The sequence below is a fragment of the Anabrus simplex genome, chromosome 5 (assembly GCF_040414725.1).
Source record: "Anabrus simplex isolate iqAnaSimp1 chromosome 5, ASM4041472v1, whole genome shotgun sequence".
NCBI classification, from domain to species: Eukaryota; Metazoa; Arthropoda; class Insecta; order Orthoptera; family Tettigoniidae; genus Anabrus; species Anabrus simplex.
This window is the reverse complement of record NC_090269.1, coordinates 353480564-353503325: the sequence shown is the minus strand read 5'-3', so window position 1 is coordinate 353503325 and position 22762 is coordinate 353480564. Positions and strand designations below refer to the sequence as shown.

General features: G+C 40.4%; 1 protein-coding gene across 1 annotated transcript in view; it reads right to left on the bottom strand.

Annotated features, from left to right (window-relative positions):
- Nucleotides 1-22762, bottom strand: part of LOC136874534 (DC-STAMP domain-containing protein 2-like) — a 168678-nt gene that overhangs the window by 129412 nt on the left and 16504 nt on the right. The window contains exons 2-4 of the mRNA XM_068227832.1: nucleotides 11389-11528; nucleotides 8811-8946; nucleotides 6275-6425 (exon numbers count right to left, since the gene is read on the bottom strand). Of these exons, the coding sequence (XP_068083933.1) occupies nucleotides 6275-6425; nucleotides 8811-8946; nucleotides 11389-11528 (427 nt within the window). The remainder of the gene's footprint in view (nucleotides 1-6274; nucleotides 6426-8810; nucleotides 8947-11388; nucleotides 11529-22762) is intronic.

Here is a 22762-nt window from a genome sequence, read left to right as displayed (position 1 = left end):
GAAATGGTGCGTAAATTCAGAATGGATTTATACCGTATAAAAGAATCGAGTGGATCTGTGGGAAATTACGAACATGTTGATTTCTTTTCCTTTTCTATGATTCATGAGTGATGAAAGCGAAGGGACTTGGACCAAAGTCGGAGTGGTAGATATAGGATATTTGTCCCAAAAAAATAATAAAGAAACACAGAATTTCTAAATCTCTTATGCTTGCCCAGTTACAATTCGATCTCCTGGGAAGACACGATAACCGTCAGTAATTTGACTGTGCTTACAGGCAGTCTGTGGAAAGAGACAACGACCAAGTACGGAAAATTCGTTATGTGCTGTGTAAAGTTCTGTGGCGCGTTTGAGATGGCATTGCGTGGGCATGACGAAACAAGTGAATCATCGAATCCTGGCATATTTCGAGACTTCGTCAATTTTAGTTCTGAAATTGACGTTGCATTAAGAGACCATCTGTCCAAAGCTACTGTTTTCAAAGGCAGCTCGAAAGACATTCAGAATGATTTGCTTTCGTGCATGTATGAAATCTGTCGTGAGAGAAAAAAAAAAAGAAATCACCACAGCGCACTTCATTTCGGTAATCGCAGATGAGACCACCGATATATCAACTACAGCACAATTTGTTATCATTCTTCCCAACGGTAAGCCAGTTGAAAGATTCTGGGGTTTTCTCTACCCTCTAGTCATGATGCTAAGACAATAGCAGAGTGTTTAAAAATTTCTTTGAGCGAAGTTGTGGATTATAGAGTTGATTTCACAAGGTTACGATGGAGCAAATGTAATGAGTGGTCACCATTCAGGGTGCAAGTTCTTATCAGGGAAGATTTTAGGCATGCACATTATGTGCACCGTTATGCCCATTCTCTGAACTTAGTCATGGCACAGGTGACAGGGGAGAGGGGAGATATTGAGGGGTATTTTTCCTTCTGTTGAACCCCCAGTGACGAAAGTCACGCGCCTCCACTGCTCAGAAGGCCAGCGCTCTACCGTCTGAAGTACTCAGCCTGACCTTATTGTTATAATCATCATCGTGTGGATCATTTAACTTGACAGCAGTGTTATGATATGAATATACAGAAAAGTGAACTCCAATGCACAGAATAGAGTCCTCTCAGTTTTAATTACTGCGTTGATGGGCTGAAAGTTCTTTTTGGGGATCATTGTAAGTACCTAGGTGTTAATATAAGGAAAGATCTCCATTGGGGTATCACATAAATATGATTGCAAACATAGGCTACAGTACAGATCTCTGCACATGGTTATGAGGGTATTTAGGGGTTGTAGTAAGGATGTAAAGGAAAGGGCATATAAGTCACTGGTAAGGCCCTAACTAGAGTATGGTTCCAATGTTTGGGACCCTCACCAGGATTACTTGATTCAAGAACTGGAAAAAATCCAAAGAAAAACAGCTCGATTTGTTCTGGGTAGCGTTTCAAAAATGTTGCAAAGTTTGGGCTGGGAAAACTTGGGAGAAAGGAGACGAGCTGCTCGACTAAGTGGTATGTTTCGAGCTGTCAGTGGAGAGATGGCGTAGAACGACACCAGTAGACGAATAAGTTTGAAAGGTGTCTTTAAAAGTAGGAAAGATCACAATATGAAGATAAAGTTGGAATTCAAGAGGAAAAATTATGGCAAATATTCGTTTATAGGAAGGGGAGTGAGGGATTGGAATAACTTACCAAGGGAGATGTTCAATAAATTTCCAATTTCTTTGCAATCATTTAAGAAAAGGCTAGGAAAACAACAGATAGGGAATCTGCCACCTGGTCGACTGCCCTAAATGCAGATCAGTAGTGATTGATTGATTGATTGATTGATTGATTGATTGATTGATTGATTGATTGATTGATTGATTGATTGATTGATTGATTGATTGATTGATTGATTGATTGATTGATTGATTGATTGATTGATTGATTGATTGATTGATTGATTGATTGATTGATTGTACGTTGTGTAGTAAATAGTCAACTGAATACACTAAGTATATTGTATAGTAAATAACGAACACTGAATTAAACAGAGCAACATCATTCGGACTGTTTTCATCCTTACGAAGAAACTACTAAATATAACGATATAACGATTAAATTGTTGTATTTATATTGTAAATATTACACACCGCACTCCACTTGCTTTCGCAATTACTAAAACACTGCACGGTGAAAAGATAGTATCGTTAGAAACCCCCAATCCGCCGTCCCCCACAGTGTCAGCAGCGAGCTCTGGACACGTCGAGCTTGTAATGTCTGCAGTGTTCTCCATCGTCCATATGCCCAGCAGCAAAGTAACAGGAAGGTTTCCTTGCACATTGCTTACAGAGAGTTTGCGCCCAGCTGATGCATTTAGCACTGGGACTGGCAGAATAGAAGCATATGATACATGCAATTGGATATATTTATGCCAAGATGACGTAAATAACTTAATTTTGATTATTTTCTAATTTTAATTTCTACCTAGACAGCAATGCATGTTGGGTATTCAGCCCGAATGGTTTGATCCTCTGCAGCTCCGCCAACAGCTGTCATAAATAGCCTAGGCGTCACTGAAGAGGCGTACTAGGGAAATGAGGAGTGAGGTAGTTTCCCGTTGCTTTCCTCACCGAGCCAACTGTTGCTATTACATATCAGTCTGCCAAGCCCACTGAAATGCATGCACCGACCGACCCTATGAGCGATATTTTCACACCATTCATAACAGGGACTGGCTGCATAAGGAATGGTATTATAGCATCATTCATACCTCAGTCACTTTCATATTGTCAAAGCCAAGGATGAGACTGAGACAGGTCAACGAAAGTAACAAAATTTGATATAGCTCATACCAGAAGACATAGTGCACTGTAAACACTACATCTCGCCAGCAAAGGCATCTAGACAGCAAGGAGGCTCATAGCTCATAACAGGCTGGCCGTGGGGGGGGGGGGGGGGGACGTGACCCTGTGCCCTTGAAGAGCAGCCGCCACTGGCGAAACGTAAAGAATTTCACCTTGTTTTCTGACAAAGGCGGTGGCGGTGATTATTGTTTTATTTTTATTTTTATTTTTTTGCTAGGGGCTTTACGTCGCGCCGACACAGATAGGTCTTATGGCGACGATGGGATAGGAAAGGCCTAGGAGTTGGAAGGAAGCGGCCGTGGCCTTAATTAAGGTACAGCCCCAGCATTTGCCTGGTGTGAAAATGGGAAACCACGGAAAACCATTTTCAGGGCTGCCGATAGTGGGATTCGAACCTACTATCTCCCGGATGCAAGCTCACAGCCGCGCGCCTCTACGCGCACGGCCAACTCGCCCGGTATTATTGTTTTAAGAAGGAAGTACAACTAGGCAACCATTTTCTTTGTAACACTAATCAGAGAGAAACAATGGAAGGGATCCGCCACTTCGAAAAATGAAGATATCAGCCATAGAAAGACAAGGGCAACGAAGGGCGAGAAAATGAAAGACTCCCTAGCCTCGAGTGCTCTAATACCGTCGGGGTCGGAAAAGGAAAAGAGTTCACAAGAGAGGTCGGATAGGATACCGTAGATGAAAGTGAGGAGCTTGGCACTAGTAAGTGGAAGCAATGTCAGGACTCAGCTAAGAGCCCCTGGTCGCCAACCCACGTTGCCAAGTTCAGAGCCACTGGGGCCCCTTTTAGAAGCCTCTTCGGACAGGCAGGGGATACCGTGAGTGTTATTCTACCGCCCCCAACCACAAGGAGATTTTCTGACATAGAAAAAATTCGAAAACGTATTATCATGTCTACAATTACGGGTCGTGAAAGCATCGATATAAATAGTACATATTCTTGTTTATAGATAGGGAGGCCTAAGATTCACCGCCATCTAGCACCATTCAGAACTGTTCTGTTAGTTTTGTGTCTTCAGTCAGAATCCTTCGAAAACTCTCTGTAAATAATATTTATTCATTTCATGACAGCAAACGATATGTTTAAAATTCAGTGTAACTTTATTATTAAAGTAAAACGAATTTTCGGTTAGATATCAGTTCTCAGTAAATAATAAAATTGTACAAAGAAAATATACACAGTTTTTATTCGTGAATAGCTAGTTATCTCCCTAGAAATTATGTATTTAGTTAATCTCCGTTTCAACCCAAACCTCGTAATTATCTCTATTTCTGTTTATGTCTCCATGACAGAGAAGGTGGTGGTGATTATTGCCTTAAGAGAAAATACAACTGGGCAACCATCAACGCTTAACAAACTGATCAAAGGAAGAAGCCCGATACTTCAACAAATGAAGGAATCGGCCAAAGAAAGACAAGGGTCACAAAGGGCGTGAAAATGAAAGACTCCGTAGCATTCGCAGATGTAATACCGCCGGGATCGGAAATGAACAAGAGTTGATCAAGAGAGGTTGGACAGGACTGATTAAAGTGTGGAGTCTGGCACAACTAAGTGGAAGCAATGCCAGGACTCAGCTAAGAGCCTCGTGGTCGCCAACCCACGCTCCCAAACTGAAATCCCCAGGGACCCCTTTTAGTCGCTTCTTACTACAAGCAGGGTATACCTACCTTTTTCAAGGATTCTGACTGAAGACACAAAACTAACAGAACAGTTCTGAATAAAATTATTTTATGATATATTCCTATCCCGCTGAAGTTCAGCATTATGTTTCTGACAAAGTTATATATAATATCGAATTCATTGTGTACTTTGTATTGATATTTCTGAAAAGAAAAACGAACTTCGAATTTTAAAATATACTTCAAGTTACTTTTAATAATAACTACTGGGGATGATCTCATGTCATCATGCGTACTACAGTGAAAGTACATATTTCAGTATTTTCTTAAATGATTACACTAATACGAGTCCCGGTGCGCGCGCAGCAGCTGGCCCCTGTCGGGTGCCACAGTAAGAGAATGTTTCGGGTCGGAGCGGAGTCGGCTATGTTCGGCTTTACGTGACGTCACGCGTGGTGCTAGATGGCGGTGAAACTTAGGCCTCAGAAATGAAATATGTATATTCCCTTAGTTTCAAGGAACAATTCAGTTCCAGTGGCGTCGCCGTTCCTCCATATTCTATCGTATAACTGTCCATATTGTGCACGTTCTAGTTCTAAATACGCCAAGTCTAGTGCATTACCAAAGAATACAATACAGATTTCACTATGGCTGAAAATATTTTTGAATATAAGACAATAATGGGTAATTGCGGAGTATCTGTTCAAAAGGTGCTATTTCCATTTCTAAAAAATAAATCAGTATTTCGTCCAAATGCATTACAGTAGTTGATATATTATTGATCCTTAAGGGTTCGGTTTGAATTACACGCTAACCAGCCCAGTGAAGTACACGAGGAAAAGAAAAGCATTGACGAACCAGCTATCCCCTTTTACCAACGTGAATACGGACTGGATAACATCGAGGTTATAGGCCTCGTGCTCGGTGCAAGAGGAAAAATTCCTAGTTCTTCGAAGAATTCCGCTCAAGATTCAAACTATCAGTCGTTGACGAAAAATTTGGTCCTCAAAGCCTTGAAATGTTCATAATCCATACTGAGAAATCATTTATATAGCCATAAATGTACTTAGCATTCTTTGTCTTCATGGGCAACCAACTTCCTTACATGGGAAGTGTTTATTCACTGAATGGAATGAATGGAATAGCGTAAGAATAGGGTATGGCTTTTAGTGCCCCTGGAGTGTCCGAGGACAAGTTCGTAATGAAGATGAAATTATTATGAAGACAATACATACACGTGCCAGTGGAATTAACCAATTATGGTTAAAATTCCCGACCATGCCGGGAATCGAACCCGGGACCGTGTGACCAAAGGCCAGTACGCTAACCATTTAGCCATGGAGCCGAGCATTATCTGAATAAATATATATGGATATATACCGATTGCAATGAGTAAGTCCAGGCCAGAAAGATGTAATTCCTTAAAACTTGTACCAAAACCGATCATTGGTACGTTCCATTTGCCTTTTGTTTTTCGTTTCTTGCGCCTTTCCCACAACTTTCTTAAGGTGGAAATAGTACCTTTTGAACAGACACTCCTCAATTGATACTTAAAAAGCAAACTAGTCGCAAAAATCAACCGATGGGATTCAGTTACACAAACAAACGTTCGCGGTGCAATCCACCCCATGTCAAACTTTTACGACATGCAGTCTTCAATAGCGACGTGCGAAAGGACTGATTTTTTGAAGACTTCTGACGGGACATCAGACTGAAAGGTACTGAGAATTTGAGATAGTCAAATACATATTTGCGCCCTTGTGAATGGAGGGTTAAAAATTGAACCAAATTTACACTTACCTGACCGCAAGCCAACGATTCTGATAGAACTTCCGTGTTATGAAGCATATTCTTGCCTGGCCCGGTAATCGCCAGGATGAAGGCATATGCCATGAGTGCTTGGCGACCTCGTTTTGAGAAGAACTGCGGTAGGATCAGGAACATGATCAATCTGCACAGACACTACCAAGCAGCTTTAATTTAAATGATCTTTCCACATATATCTTACATAAAATGATATATCACATATTGCTACCTACATCAGGCTTCTGCGTAGGCCACACCTCATTATTACTTAATTATCTTATGTCAGAATTACTGCCACTATTCATTGAATTTTCATGAAATTAAACAAAATGTATATTATGAGTTTACACGAAATCTGAACATCACTTAAGTTATAATAGCAAAGCTATATAAACAGCAATTTTACATATCAGAATGAGAACAGAGGTCCTGTAATCTCGTTGCTTGCATGGCTAGGTGGTCAGTGTCTTTGCCTTCGGTCCTCAGATCTCGGATTCAATTCCCGGCCGGGTCGATTGATTTTAATCTTAAACTGTTAATTCCCTTGGCTCGGCGGTGTGCCTGTGCTCTACCCAACATCCCGGAATTCATACCTCAGACAAAAGACTATCTTCCACCATAATAAAACGAAGTTTCCCATACACGGCAGATACCATACACCAGTGGCCAGTTGCGTAGGCTGGGATTGAGACTTGGGCTACCACTATACATAGGTTACCTCTTTTCGATGGTTGATTTAGTGAACGTCAAGCCTTCAGCGTTTTGATCTGCAACGGAGAAGCCTGCTGTGTTGTCAAGGCTGCTTTACAAGCTACTGCCCTGGCCTCTGCTACTGCCAATGCTCAACCCCTGATCAGTGGAGATGGTTACCTAAGGTTTAGCAAATGAAAGTCCGGCTTTGTTGTTAAATGGATACAACGTTTGCCTTTGGTCCGATGGCCCCGGTTCAGTTTTCATAATGAACCCCCTCATACTGTTGGGTGTTTATGACGTATTCGCCATTCATTTTATCCATTAGGTCAACACCAAGCCTGTACAAATGCCATGCCCCATGATTATAATAATAAAAATGTTTAATTTTACAGCGGTCGTACCCATCGTTCACTGGTTAGGCTAATTAGCTTCCTCGGGAGATCAGTGGTGGTGTCCGACCCACGATCACGGGTTCGATTCCAACCAACAAAAGAAAACGCTAAACCTGAAAGATGGCATTTCATTTTAGCAGATCTACCAATAAAAATAAAACTATATTGCTCCTATAACAGCAGCCCTGTAGTGTCTTCCTACAAGGATGTAGAAGTAAACGGAAGTGAAATACCAGCACTCTTATCTATATAATTGTCAGAAGGATGAGGTGAGGAGGTATATACGATGAGTAACGCATGGTTGATAGTGGCGATCTGACGGACCGAAGCCTAACACACCTATCCTTTGCGGTCCCCGCGCCCATCAGGGGCATATAGCAGGAAGCCGCGTGCCGTGAGTAGAGCGGAGAGGGGCGAGAGTCTGGGCTGCAATATCAGTCTCCGATGCCTTGTTCTCAGAAATATGTGCGACGTTATTTCTCACTGATTTCAAGTTTTGTAAATCGAACAATGTTCCAGATGTTTACATTATAATGTTCTTTAGACTTTTATCATTATCAATTGAGGTTTGGGCTTCACTGATAGTCTTGGTAGTCCTCAGTATACGCCACTGCCCTACACACTCGTCGGAGGTGGTGGTGATTATTGCTTTAAGAGGAAGTATAACTGGGCAACGATCCTTTTGAGTAGATGGAATAAACTTTGTAAATTATCTGTAACGCTGGCTTTGCCGTTTCATAATGTCCCATTCGTGCTCAGTGGGTGAAAGGTCTGGTGATCTCGCAGGCCAAGGCGTCTGGTCGACACTTTTAAAACAACAATCACCACCACAACTACCACCACCATCATCACCTACGCCGTAGGTACTTCGAAACATGGAAGTTATTGTCCACGTGAAATTACAAATGTCTGCTAATCGCACAGAAATTCACGTAGATTCCAGAACTGGACGGAAATGTTATATAAAGGGGACCAGATTCATGGTTGTGATTTATGTTCATTGCGTTGTCTTTGTACACAGGTTATTGAGCAGTTTATTTGTAAAGAGCGAAATAATGATTGGATTATTTTATGAAGTGAATCTTATTCGTTGCAATATGGCAGCCAGTTTTCACGTGAGTCTCACAGCGTACTTTCTAATAACCAGGTTAAAACAGCTCGACGTCCCTGCATAAGCTACAGTACCAATGAGTAAGTCAGTCAGTTATGGAAGGAATGAGTTGTTACTGTTGAAATACGTAATTAAACTGTTTATATTCCATAAAATATGAGAAATTCCACTTAAAACACTTCATGTATGAACACTCTGAATGCGGGTCGCATTCCACTTATTTCTCCATACAAGCTGAGATCACACAGTCGCGGCCCGCGATTTCGACATGCCTGCCTTAAACCAAGTGACGGTAGGAATTGTAATATTATTCTTTTGCTTTTATAAAACTCACCTGGCTCTTAAGGAGAAGGCTAGGCCAAGTGTGAAGATCGCCCCTGCAACGGCACACACCTTCGTCGCAGATGCATCTCCGAAATTCAGTTTAAAAATGAGGAAAGTAAATAGCGTGTACGTCAGTACTACGCCCACTGAAATAAAATATATTTTATGTTCACATATCATGTATCAAGGTAGTTTATAATTTACATATATAGTAGAAATAAGGTGAAAAGTACATTCCATGTGCATGCTGATTATGGACGGGAGTGGGGATCAAATACCATAAATGAACTTGTGAGTTCCAAATTATTTCGTTGTCGATTTCAATGGGTGTACTTTGAGTGAACAATTAAATTTGTAGAAAGCATCACAAGTTGACATTAAGCGTATATTAAAATTATTACTAAAATAGAGGTCATCATAAATCTCCCATTGGATGGTTATAGAAGGTTGATTGCCTGATGTCTTTGGTGTTGTTGCTAGTAGTAGCGTTGGTGGTGATTATTATTTTAAGGGGATAGGCACATATTACAATAATAACACATTGGTAATATTAAACATTTGTTTCCTCTATTAGTATAATGCTCACATTAATGAAAATTAGTATGCGGTTAACACTGACTTTCTTCTATACTAAGAGACAGTATTGTAATATTTTTAAAATAAGTTTTAAGGGCGATTATTAAATTCAATATGGCGGCTGTTAACGGTGCAAAGATGCATAGTTCCCAACGAGCTAGCTCGTTGATAGTTCCCCTGAAAACTCAACGATTTGCTATTTACTGTGCACATTTCTTGTTTAAATTTCTTGATAGATGTCGAGGTTAAAACATAGTGCTCTTTCAAGTAAATTTCATAATAAATGATATTTTTCATTTAGTGTTAACCAATGTTTCATACTTTTTAAAACAGTATTTTATCAGAATAACTTTCCATTACAAAGAGGTAATTTTGCATCATATTGTATATAAGACGTGCACAAACACACTAAAAGATTCACAGTTTCCCAGTTAAAGAGAATCATTCCTAAAAATGTAATTTGCGAGAAATAAGCAATAAACATTTGTTTATGTACTGACTCATACTTCTTTCTTTTTCTAGTGGTTTAACGTCGGTTTTCGACGACGGAAGGATGGGAAAGGGTTAGAATTGGAAAGGTAGCAGCTGTAGCCGTAATGAAGGTACAGCCCAAGCATTTGCCTGGTGTTAAAATGTGAAAGCACGGAAAACCATTTTCTGAGCTGCCGACGGTGGGATCCGAATCCCCATCTCCCGAATGCAAGCTCACTGCTAAGCAACCCTAACTGCACGGCCAATATGCTCGGTCTCAGACTACATAATGACATTAAATAAAGGTTGCAGCATCTTGACATTTAATAAATAATAATGTTATTTGTTCCTATGTCCCACTAACAACTTTTACGATTTTCGGAGACGCCGAGGGGCCGGAATTTTGCCTTGCGGGAGTTCTTTTACATGCCAGTAAATCTACCAACACGGGGATAAAGTATTTGAGCACAATCAAATACCGCTGGACTGAGCCAGGATCAAAACTGCCAACTTGGGCTCAGAAAGCCAGCGCCTCAACCGTCTGAGCCACTCAGCCCGGCACCAAAATTGAGTACCACATTAATTCTTGGAGCAAAGGCGGCCGGAAGTAGAGCTTACCACTGTATCCCACAGTGCCGAGGTTACGGAAAAGCTTTTATCTTCCGTTCCTCCGAGGGCCTTCATGGTCTGTGTACAGATGGCGTTGTTTCGCTTTGGGGGAAGACTTCTGGGAATTTCATATGGACGTAGTACAACCACGATTTTTCAGTCTCGGTTGAATTAAACTGTTTAGCTTTTTAGAAAACAACAATAATGAAGCGCTGGCCTTCTGAACCCAACTTGGCAGGCTCGATCCTGGCTCAGTCCGGTGGTGTTTGAAGGTGCTCAAATACGTCAGCCTGGTGTCGGTAGATTTAGTGGCATGTAAAATAACTCCTGCAGGACTAAATTCTAAATTCTTCGAAAACCGCAAAAGTAGTTAAAGGGATGTAAATCAAATAACATTATTATTGAAAATGAAAACCTACAACCTGCTTTCCAGTCATTGACTGGGTCAGGGATGTGATGAAATGAATATATATAGGCTCTTAGTACGATGGGGTCGCCAATCCCAAAGTGATTTATTAATGACTGATAGATGCCATGAAATGAGAATGGAGCGTGTTGCTGGAATGAAAGATGGCAGGGAAAACCGGAGTACCCGGAGAAAAACCTGTCTCGCCTCCGCTTTGTCCAGCACAAATCTCACATGGAGTGACCGGGATTTGAACCACGGTATCCAGCGGTGAGAGGCCTTTTAAACCCTAATAGTGTCAAAATGTAAATTAACGTAGACAGACAAACAGACAGGAAGAATATGAAGAGACATGGTACAGGTTGAAATAATGTCAAATCAATTGTTATCCTTTAATTATCACTCACATGCACTGCGTCCTTACAAATCCCTAAACAAAGAGATTACACTTTATTCCAAATAGTTAAGCTATAGGCCAGATTAACTGGAAGATAATGGTATCATAATTATTGTATTTTTTACTTACCGAAAAATCCAACAAAACTTTTGGCAACGTAGTTTTCTATCGTGCCGTCTGTTGTTAACTTTTTGCATAGTTTTGACAAGCAGCTGTCTGGATGATAGAAAAATATTCTCGAAAAGAAATAGCGGATCTTCTTCCGTATCCTGAAATTGGTAAACGTATACATATCATCAGTGTTAGTTTGCTAACTGTAAGTTGAATTCTAGTACTGAATGTTGATTAAACAGGAGAAAATCGTCCATTTGAATTAAAATTAAATCTTCTTTCTTCGCTATTTGTTTTACGTCGCACCGCAAAAAGATAGGTCTTATGGCGACGATGGGATAGGAAAGGCCTAGGAATGGGAAAGAAGCGGCCGTGGCCTTAATTAAGGTACAGACTCAGCATTTGCCTGGTGTGAAAATGGGAAACTACGGAAAACCATCTTCAGGGCTGCCGACACTGGGGTTCGAACCCACTATCTCCCGGATGCAAGCTCACAGCTGCGCGCTTCTAACCGCACGGCCAACTCGCCCGGTTTAAATTAAATAAAATGAAATTAAAATTAAAGTTAAAGTTTGGTGGGGCTGATGTTTTAGAACAGGGATGGCAAACCTTTTTCGACTAGCGTATCAGTGAAAGTCTTGTTTATTAATTTTTACTGTTTAGCGTTTCATTGGCAATTTTCCTTTAAAATCATCATGAAACCCATCATCTGACTTCATTTAGGTATTAGATTGCATTACACATAAGTCCATTCGACAGAATGTTTCATGATTTTATTTTGTAAACATCACTGAAAATTACATTTTAAAGAACATGTAAATTTTAACAATAAGGTGTATTTTTGTAAAAAAATACGGCCTAGAATTAATTGAGACATCATCATCATCATCATCTGTTTACCCTCCAGGTTCGGTTTTTCCCTCGGACTCAGCGAGGGATCCCACCTCTACCGCCTCAAGGGCAGTGTCCTGGAGCTTCAGACTCTCGGTCGTGGGATACAACTGGGGAGAATGACCAGTACATCGCCCAGGCGGCCTCACCTGCTATGCTGAACAGGGGCCTTGTGGAGGGATGGGAAGAGGGAATGAAGCGGCCGTGGCCTTAAGTTAGGTACCATCCCGGCATTCGCCTGGAGGAGAAGTGGGAAACTACGGAAAACCACTTCGAGGATGGCTGAGGTGGGAATCGAACCCACCTCTACTCAGTTGACCTCCCGAGGCTGAGTGGACCCGGTTCCAGCCCTCGTACCACTTTCCAAATTTCGTGGCAGAGCCGGGAATCGAACCCGGACCTCCGGGGATGGCAGCTAATCACGCTAACCACTACACCACAGAGGCGGGCTTAACTGAGACACACTTCTTTATTAAAGCGCAATATCAAAATATGCTATGTTGCTAGAATTCCGACCTATTTATTACATGTTGTGTGTATGTTGGGTATTCAGCCCGAAGACTGGTATGATCATCTGCAACTCCGCCAACAGCTGTCATAAATATCCTAGGCGTCACTCAAGAGGCGAACTAGGGAGATGAGGAGTGAGGTAGTTTCCCGTTGCTTTCCTCACCGAGCCAGCCGTTGCTATTACATATCAGTCTGCCAAGCCCACTGAAATGCATGCACCAACCGACCCTATGAGCGATATTTTTCCACCATTCATAATAGGGACTGGCTGCATAAGGAATGGTATTACTAACATCACTCATACCTTAGTCACTTTCATATTGTCAAAGTCAAGGTGAGACTGAGAGACAGGTCAATGAAACTAACAAATTTGATATAGCCCATACCAGAAGACATAGTGCACTGTAAACACTACATCTCTCCAACAAAGGCATCATGTTACAAACATTAAAATATGTTGGTTGATATGTTGTCTGACGTACCACAGAAGTCGTGTTGTCGTGTCAGCTAGTGGCACGCCTGTCATAGGTTCGCCATCCCTGCCTGACCTAGATGTTAGGCTCCTTTAAAAAACAATCATCATCATCATCATCAGCAGCAGCAGCAGCAGCAGAAAAAAGTAGGTACATTTAAGCAGTGATGTTCGTTGGTTCATGCTTTACATGAACGTACTCGCAGTTTGATGATAAATTTATATTCACACTTTTTAAATCCCGATATCTCTCGTTTTTGATCAACTTCGTTATTTATTGATGTTAATCTTACCTTGAATTTGCTCCCAATTCAAGTAGCTCTTCAATCTGGAAGAGTACAAGTTCCCACTTGGCGAGTGTTCATGTCACAGGTTTAATGAAAACTATGATTTTTTGTCAGGTATGCTGACCCTGTGTAATTCCTGATTTTCTTATTGGCTATTCTCACCTGGACATGCTGCTGACGTTATCGGCAACTTTTACGCTGATTGGTACCGATGATGTAACCTTTCGCCGCTGTCTTCCCTTTGATTGGTAGTTCTTTATAATTTATTATCTGATCTTTCCTAAATTATTTATTGAATAGTATTATTAATATTATTCAGGACCTTTTATCGGATTTATTTTGGTATTCTCTTATTATTCTCTGTGATAACGTAATTGTTAGTTTTTCAGATTTACCACATGTTAGGCTTAGAAAAAACACAAGAAAACTATAGGTTTAATGGCATTAAATTATTCAACAAACTACCTGCCCAAGTAAAGGATATGTCCCTATGCAACTTCAAAAGAACCCTTAAAAATTGGTTGGCATCCAATAGCTTTTACTCAGTATCTGAATTTGTTGAAATTTGTTTCAAGGGGGGTAATAAAGACCAACGCCATCCTAACACGTTGGTAAATTAGTAGTTATTTATCACTCTCTTGGACGAATAATGTTTATTTTAACGTTTGTGTATGTAGTTGTATTTATTTTCTGTGCTTAATGAGATACTTGTAATATTTTGTAACTATGCACCTATGACTCTGTCCATTGCAACTGCCAGTTGCCTAACGACAATAAAAAATATTCTATTCTATTCTATTCTATTCTATTCTATTCTATTCTATTCTATTCTATTCTATTGGCTTCCGTTTCTAGAACATTCTATCCCTCTATATTGAACCCATAATTCTACGGTGAGAAAAATTTTCATTTTTCTCAAATATTTATTTGGTATTCAGAAACTACTGTATGTTTGAGGGCAGCCATTTTTGCGCTCCTACGAGCCCCGATGTCGCGTGGTAAGGTTCTTCCTCACGGCGAGCTCGTGAATTGCCGGGACACCTCGGTGGGACTCGAGTGCCCGACAATTCTTTAAAGTCGTGGAATTCTGCACAACGAGGGATTTTGATAATATAGTAAATGAAGAAATAACTAAGCAAAATTATTCATACACCCTCTGTGAAGTTAGTGACACCAGGGAAAACTTTAAATGCAGTTAAGCCCAAGTGCATGTTAGCGTGAGATCAGCGAACCAGCTACACGTGCCAAGGTCATGGGCAGAAGAAAACGCGCGAAACGCACGGGCATAAACAATTTATTTCTCCTGTTGTGAGTGTAGAAAAATTATAAAGTTAACATCGAACATAAGTGCAAGTCTGTCCGGAGTTCTGGGACAAGTCTTATCAAAATCGGTTTATTAGAAGCAAAATTGGCAGATTACACAACTAAGCCTCATAGAGGGGATAGCGTCCTTCCTGAAATTATAAAAGAAACCCCCCCACCGTAGATTTTTCAGTGTCGATCTGGAACTTGGAGCCGCGGGAGCTTGCGCCCGTCATCTTGGGAAATTCGCGCCAGATTGACCGACAAATATCTAAATTCATGTTCGTGGCTAAGGTCCATATATTTGGTTAAGGAGAGAAAGTGATTGGAGAAGTTCTGAACGTTTGCAGACGAACTGAGAAGGTGTAGGCTGGATAATATACACAGCAGATTTTATATTTTATCATTTCATGTACTCTTGTAAGTGAAGAGGGTCTGGGGGAAGCTACACAGAGGAGTTCTGCTCCCTTTATCGGTTGAACACCTGTTCTTATTGAAACAACGGAGAGAGAAACCACTCTGAGAAAGCATCAGACAGTTGTAGTCGACTGCAGGACGAGGGAAGTTCGTGGTGCAAGTTACAGAGAAAGTGCATTATTTATATGGTAATTTTAACATCGTGTGTGTGAAGGGTAGTGTTTGGATGAGTGATATTTTGAAGATGAAAATGTTATCTGTGAAAATGAGTGGCTAAGTACGAGGTTGCTGGTGAGGATGTAACCAGAATGCTGAGAATGTCACCATTGTGCAGGTCTGTCTAATTTATATTATGTTGTAGTTAGTTAGTTACTGTCTGTCCTAAACAAATTTTCCAGATGATTGTCGGGTCGATATTCGTAATTATCAGGCGAAAGGCGTTGTAAATTTTGGTCAGCGTGTGAAAATTTCAGTGTGTAAAATTCATGTCAAGAACGGTAAAATGCGACGCTTAAAATTGTGTGTTGAGATGAGATATCATTCAAAGTGCGGATTTGTGAACGTTATAAGTGTAAATTTGTCGTGGCGAATATCGTAATTTCAGGTGTCAGTTGCATTCAGAAATGTTTGTCAATAATAATAATAATAATAATAATAATAATAATAATAATAATGATAATAATGTTTACCGCGGGATAAGGAAATTCTTCTCTGTTAAATTGCATTTAACCAGTTATATTTACAAGGATCGTAAGCATATTTAGATAATGTCAATAAAATTTGTTAGAGTTTGGGAAGGAAATTTTGAGACATCGTGTATACCAGTGTTGCGAAAGGTCGATGTGTGCTCTTGGACTCTCGAGGTTCGAAAGTTGTAATAATAGTAAAGTAAGAGATGTGTTTAATAATGGTTGTCGTTTTCACCAGGGGATCGAAGTATGAAAAAGGGTCGTGAAGGAAAAGGGATTGAGAGCGATGGATTTATATGTACGTGGAGATGAGAGAGAAGTGATACCGCTGGAATAAAGCGATGAGAAAGTGTGTTGAGGCAAGCTGTATTTTTGTAGAGGAAGTATTTAGGAAACAGGCTGTGTGAAGACAGGCTGTATTGTTTTCCGCAATCAATCCGAATTTGAGACGACTAGGGTGTGAAGCCTTGTAAATTTATAGAACGATTCCAAGTGAAAATGACTCTAGTAAATGTTAGTCTGGGTAGTAAACATCCAGTGACTTTTGTTAAGAAAATGTGCGATCTCCAGGATCGAAGAGCACTTTGGACACACGGTTGGGTTATATTGAATTTGTTCACTGGAGAGGTCATTGATAAGATGGTTGGAATTGATGATAGGCGATTTGAGAATTTCGAATGCGGTGGTGATGATTATTATTTTGAAGGCATCCACTAAAAGGGTAAACATGTGTTGGGAATTTTTATTTGCTTCCCTAACACTTCAGTGCACAGGCTGAGATTGTGTTCGAGGTGGAGAATCGTTCGTCACGTCTATTTATTTTTGAATTCACATATTATTAATGAGGTAGACACTTACTGTATTTTTCGAGAGGTAGATATTTACTGTATTCCGACTTGCATTCCTTTGATAATAGAGACGTTGGTTCCGTCGTGTGGTATTTGTCTGACCAAATTTAGTGTTGAATATCAGAGTTTGTTTGTAATTGCTGTTCGCCTGATATGTTAAGGGAGACGTGGTACGACCCACTTTGACGCCCGACGATAGATTTAGGACGTCACGTGTTATTCTTGGAGTCACTGATGATGAGACGTCCTAGGTCACGCCCGACGATAGAATTTGGAAGGCATCATGTATATAATGATTAGGGTTAGGGTGTACAGATTTCAAGTGAGCCCGACGATAGGTCTGGGATGGTAGCTGTACACACTCAAGTCTCAGTTTAGATGTTTTTCTTTTGTTTTGTTTCTTGAAGCGGCCTGGGGAAAGGTAGCATTTACAATACGATATGATTTTATGACGAGGGTCAATGCGGAGCTCTCCATTGAGATAACGGGACTGCTATCAGAGAAGTGAGGGCTGTCCAAGTGTTGGATATCGGCTCGACATAGATTAAATGTTTTTACTGTAATTCGTCGTGCGTGTTAAGCGTTAATGACTTCGAGATGTTAATTTATTTTTACGGACTCTATTGTTTTCTCGTTTTAACGTCCGTTCTCGTTTGATAGTGTGCATATTGACACTTACGGTATTAGAGTGAGACTTCAGTTGCGAATGCGGTTTCGATTCGTCAGCCAGTATTTTATTTTATTTTTAATCTTGTCGTATTTTCATTTTTATTCATAGTTAATGTAAGTAAGTAAGTAATCACTTTACAAGTAGTGTGTTGGGACAGACAGTAAATAGAGAGATCTGTACTGGTAGCATTGTTTTTCAAGGGAAAGAATTCCTTAAATTTGTAGTAAATTTTAGCGTGGACTGGTAAATTTATTAAGCATAATAAACCCATTTCTAACCTGAAAATCGGTTCAATAATAATATTTTCAAGTGACTTTTCACTTTTTGATTAACTTCAGTGTTTGGCATTTCTTCTAAATGCATGATTAGTAATTGTTTCCTGCATTTCGCAGTTTTGTTCCTTTAGAACGATCTAACGTAAGATCCTCCCGGATCCTGTTGTTGTTGGTTCCTTCCGAACAGCTGTTTGGGGTGATGCACAGTTAGCATCGGGATTATCTTATCACTTAAGGGTGTCATGAATGACAAATACATGGTGGAATTTTATTTCAATAGTGAATGATGCTGTTAACTAGTAGTGAACACCATGCTTTTCCATAATATTTCGCAACCTATCCAAAGCAACTGATAGCCAGTTTGGTTCGATTAAGGGTCCATTCGGCGGATGTTCCGTATCCGTGAAGGGTATTTGACTGGTGGATAACCTTAATTGAGAGGAAATCAGGCGTTCTACTTGTTGAAAGTCAGATTTTCCACGGATCGTGTGGATTGACTCTCAGTTCTCGTTTGGAATAATAGGCGCCCGGTTTTCAGGTCTTCCCCCTTTTCAGTTTTTCAGTTTCGCTGTCCACTAACATATTAGCTTCTCCGAAGCAACTCTTCGGCATTGTAAGAAACAAATTGACGTTATGTAATGTGACTGTGTTTGGAACATTCAAAACCAATAATTTATATTTTTTTCTCCGCAAGAATGCCTATTAAATTAATTATGTTATCGTGCTATTTCAGTTTAATAAAAGTTAGTAAGCACATTTTTGCTCCTCATTTCAAGTAGTTAGGCTTTCTTCTGAACCCCATCGTTTGGTTAAGATCGTGACCGAATTTATTCCCGCAACGACCCATGATTTAAGAGTTCTAAATTGTTCTACTGTAGCAGCCGTGGCCGACCAACGATGGAATGGTAAGTTCAAGGGTTCAATATAATGCTAGCAGGAGACTCACAGGGGTCCCGGGTTCGATTCCCGGCAGGGACGGGAATTTTAACCATCATTGGTTAATTTCGCTGGCACGGGGGCTGGGTGTATGTGTCGTCTTCATCATCATTTCATCCTCATCACGACGCGCAGGTCGCCTAAGGGAGTCAAATCTAAAGACCTGCAACTGGCGAGCCGAAAATGTCCTCGGACACTCTCGGCACTAAAAGCCATACGCCATTTTATTTCATTTCATTTACAGAAACACATCAGATGGCAGTTGGAATTCTTCATTTAACGACGATTTATTCGTCTGCCTTTCTTCGCATTCGTCAGTAGCATTCAGTTCTCATGGCTCTTACTTTTAAAATATTGCTGATGACTGGTTCGTCTAGCCGCGGGTAAAGATCTGTACATCCGGTTTCTTTTCTTCTGCTAGTCATCGAAATTTTATGGCTGAAGGCTCTAAATGCTGCTATTTGGTTTTTCAACCATTTTATTGGACTTAATTTTTCTCCCTGGCGGAGCGCTACAAATGACGGAAAAATCTCTTCTTTCAAGATCCTGCCATCTAGTTAAATAGTCTTTTTGAACTTTTGTCAACCAATTTTTTTTCTCTATTTAAATTTAACGTTTTCTTGTAATCTTTATTTTACTTTAATATTTTCTTGTTATTAAAACTTTTGTAACTTAACCATGCCGGGCTCAGTGGCTCAGACGGTTGAGGCGCTGGCCTTCTGACCCCAACTTGGCAGGTTCGATCCTGGCTCAGTCCGGTGGTATTTGAAGGTGCTCAAATACGTCAGCCTCGTGTCGGTAGATTTACTGGCACGTAAAAGAACTCCTGCGGGACTAAATTCCGGCACCTCGGCGTCTCCGAAGACCGAAAAGCAGTTAGTGGGACGTAAAGCAAATAACATTATTATTATTAATATACTTAATCATGGTTTGACATTGATCAGCCTGTAATGTACTTTATATGGTTTTTCTTTCGGCTTATGCTGTATTTTTCTAGTTTTCAGTCTTATTTACATTTAATATTCAATGTGCATTACCCATGGTTGTTTAGCTCTAGGTCACGCACTTAATTTCTTTGCAAGATTTTACTCAAGGATACGCACTTAATTTTCTTTCAAGATTGTAAAATGTTTACTTCTTTTAACGTGATTATTCTTAATATTGTTAAAATAAATTGTGTAATTGTGTAACTGTTCGTTCCTTACAACACGCTTTTCTGTTCTCTCGTTATCCTCGAAAACTTACGATCATTTCCTAAGTTTTCTCCATTGGTAATGGCTGTTTTATGGTGAAGTGCATTTGGCCGACCGTCCCATCTTTACTCAGAAGAGGAAAAAGAGAAGTTGTGTGGTTTTTTGAAGGACGAAGGTATAGACATAAGAAAATGAGCCACGAAGGGCGTGAAAATGAAAGACTCCCTACGCCTTGCTGGGGCTAAGGCCGTCGGAGTCGGAAGAGAACAAGGGATGACCTAGAAGGTCAGATAGAAAAGATAAACGTGAGGAGCCCCTGCTCGCAGTTTGAGAGTCCCCGGAGAGTCACCTGTTAAGATGATGGTGGTGGAGGTGATTTTTGTTATAAGAGGAAGTACAACTAGGTATGGGATATCATGACCTCGATAATATTGTGAGATGGATAGTAGGCAATGGTATGATGATACACGGGGTTAAAAGGTTGTGAGTTTCACAAATAGGAAAAGTCCTCTCAGTTTTAATTACTGCGTTGATGGGGTGAAAGTTCCCTTTGGGGATCATTGTAAGTACCTAGGTCTTAATACAGCCGGCCCGGTGGTGTAGGGGGAGCGTGCCTACCTCTTACCCGGAGGCCCCGGGTTCGATTCCCGGCCAGGTCAGGGATTTTTACCTGGACCTGAGGGCTGGTTCGAGGTCCACTCAGCCTACGTGATAAGAACTGAAGGGTTATCTGACGGTGAGATAGCGGCCCCGGCCTAGAAAGCCAAGAATAACGTCCGAGAGGATTCGTCGTGCTGACCACACGACACCACGTAATCTGCAGGCCTTTGGGCTGAGCAGCGGTCGCTCAGTAGGCCAAGGCCCTTCAAAGGCTATAGTGCCATGGGGTTTGGATTTTTTTAGGTCTTAATATAAGGTAAAATCTTCATCGGGGTAATCAGTCCTAATCACATAAATATGATTGTAAATAAAGACTACAGATGTCTGCACATGGTTATGAGGGTATTTAGGGGTTGTAAGGATGTAAAGGAGAGGGCATATCTCTGGTAAGACCCCAACTAGAGTATGGCTCCAGTGTATGGGACCCTCACCAGGATTAGTTGATTCAAGAACTGGAAATATCCAAAGAAAAGCAGCTCGATTTGTTCTGGGGGATTTCCGACAAAAGAGTAGCGTTGCAAAAATGTTGCAGAGTTTGGGCTGGGAAGACTTGGGAGAAAGGAGACGAGCTGCTTGACTAAGTGGTATGTTTCGAGCTATCAGTGGAGAGATGGCGCGGAATGACATCAGTAGACGAATAAGTTTGAGTGGTGTCTTTAAAAGTAGGAAAGATCACAATATGAAGATAAAGTTGGAATTCAAGAGGACAAATTGGGGCAAATAGGCCTATTCGTTTATAGGAAGGGAAGTTAGGGATTGGAATAACTTACCAAGGGAGATGTTCAATTAATTTCCAATTTCTTTCCAATCATTTAAGAAAAGGCTAGGAAAACAATAGATAGAGAATCTTCCACCTGGGTGATTGCATAAATGCAGATCAGTAGTGCTTGACTGAAGAAGCTAAACTATGTCAGCCTTTATTATTATTATTATTATTATTATTATTATTATTATTATTATTATTATTATTATTATTATTATTATTATTATTATTATTATTATTATTTCCGGCAAATTGGCGGAATGGTCAGCGTAAAGCACTTCGATTCAGATGGCCACCGGTTCAATTCCCGGCCAGGTCGGAGATTATTTTCAATTATTCACTCCCTCGAATCAAGAACTGGGTGTTTGTGTTGTTTCCTATATCTATAACTCATACACCCCACACAATAATATCCCCCGCCACAAACACATGCATTTTCCCATACACACGATTTGCAGCCAACCCGCGTCAGAGGGTTTTGTCTTACAAGAGCTGCACTAGGCTAGCAATAAACATACGAAATTATATTATTATTTTTTATTATTATTATTATTATTATTATTATTATTATTATTATTATTAGTATTATTATTATGATAATGGCGATCAACAGTAGTATAATGATTCGATGACCTAGATGTTAGGCCCCTTTAAACAATCATCAATCAGCAATGCCGAGCTGAGTGGCTCAAACTGTTGAGGTGCTGGCCTTCTGATCCCAACTTAGCAGGTTCGATCTTGGCTCAGTTCGGTGGTATTTGAAGGTGCTGAAATACTTCAGCCTTGTGTCGGTAGATTTGCTGGGACGTAAAATAACTCATGCTGGACTAAATTCCGGGACCTTGGTTTCTCCGAAAACCTTAAAAGTAGTTAGTGGGACGTAAACAAATAACATTATTATTATTATTATTATTATTATTATTATTATTATTATTATTATTATTATTATTATTATTATTATTATTATTATTATTATTATTATTATTATTATAAATCAGCAGTAGCTTCTCAACAACACTAATTACTACATATGGTCAAGCATGTCAAAGTCACGAGCTGACTGACAACTCTGCGTGCACTAGAAACAGCTGCTACGAGCGCTAGCCCAGGACGTTATATTGCGCAAGTCTGGAAGGGTGTACAGTACACGTTCATAACTACGGTTTTCCGTACAATACATGTATATATTCTTTCATGTAAGGACGTACATAGTTAAATGTGTTCAAGAAGGTTTTTGCATAAAATATGCCGAACAACATGCATTATAATCATCGTGGATCAGGAAAATAAATAACTGCACTGACTGAGCAAATATCATGGGATAGAGGAGCACTGATGCGCAGGTGTGTTGTCTGCATAACACACACCCCCTGTGCCAGTGGCAGTTGTATAGGAGACCTTGTGAGCAGTGGCTGTGCATGTGACAGGTGTAACATGGAACGTCGTCGTGAGCTGACACCGTTCGAACGGGGAATGGTG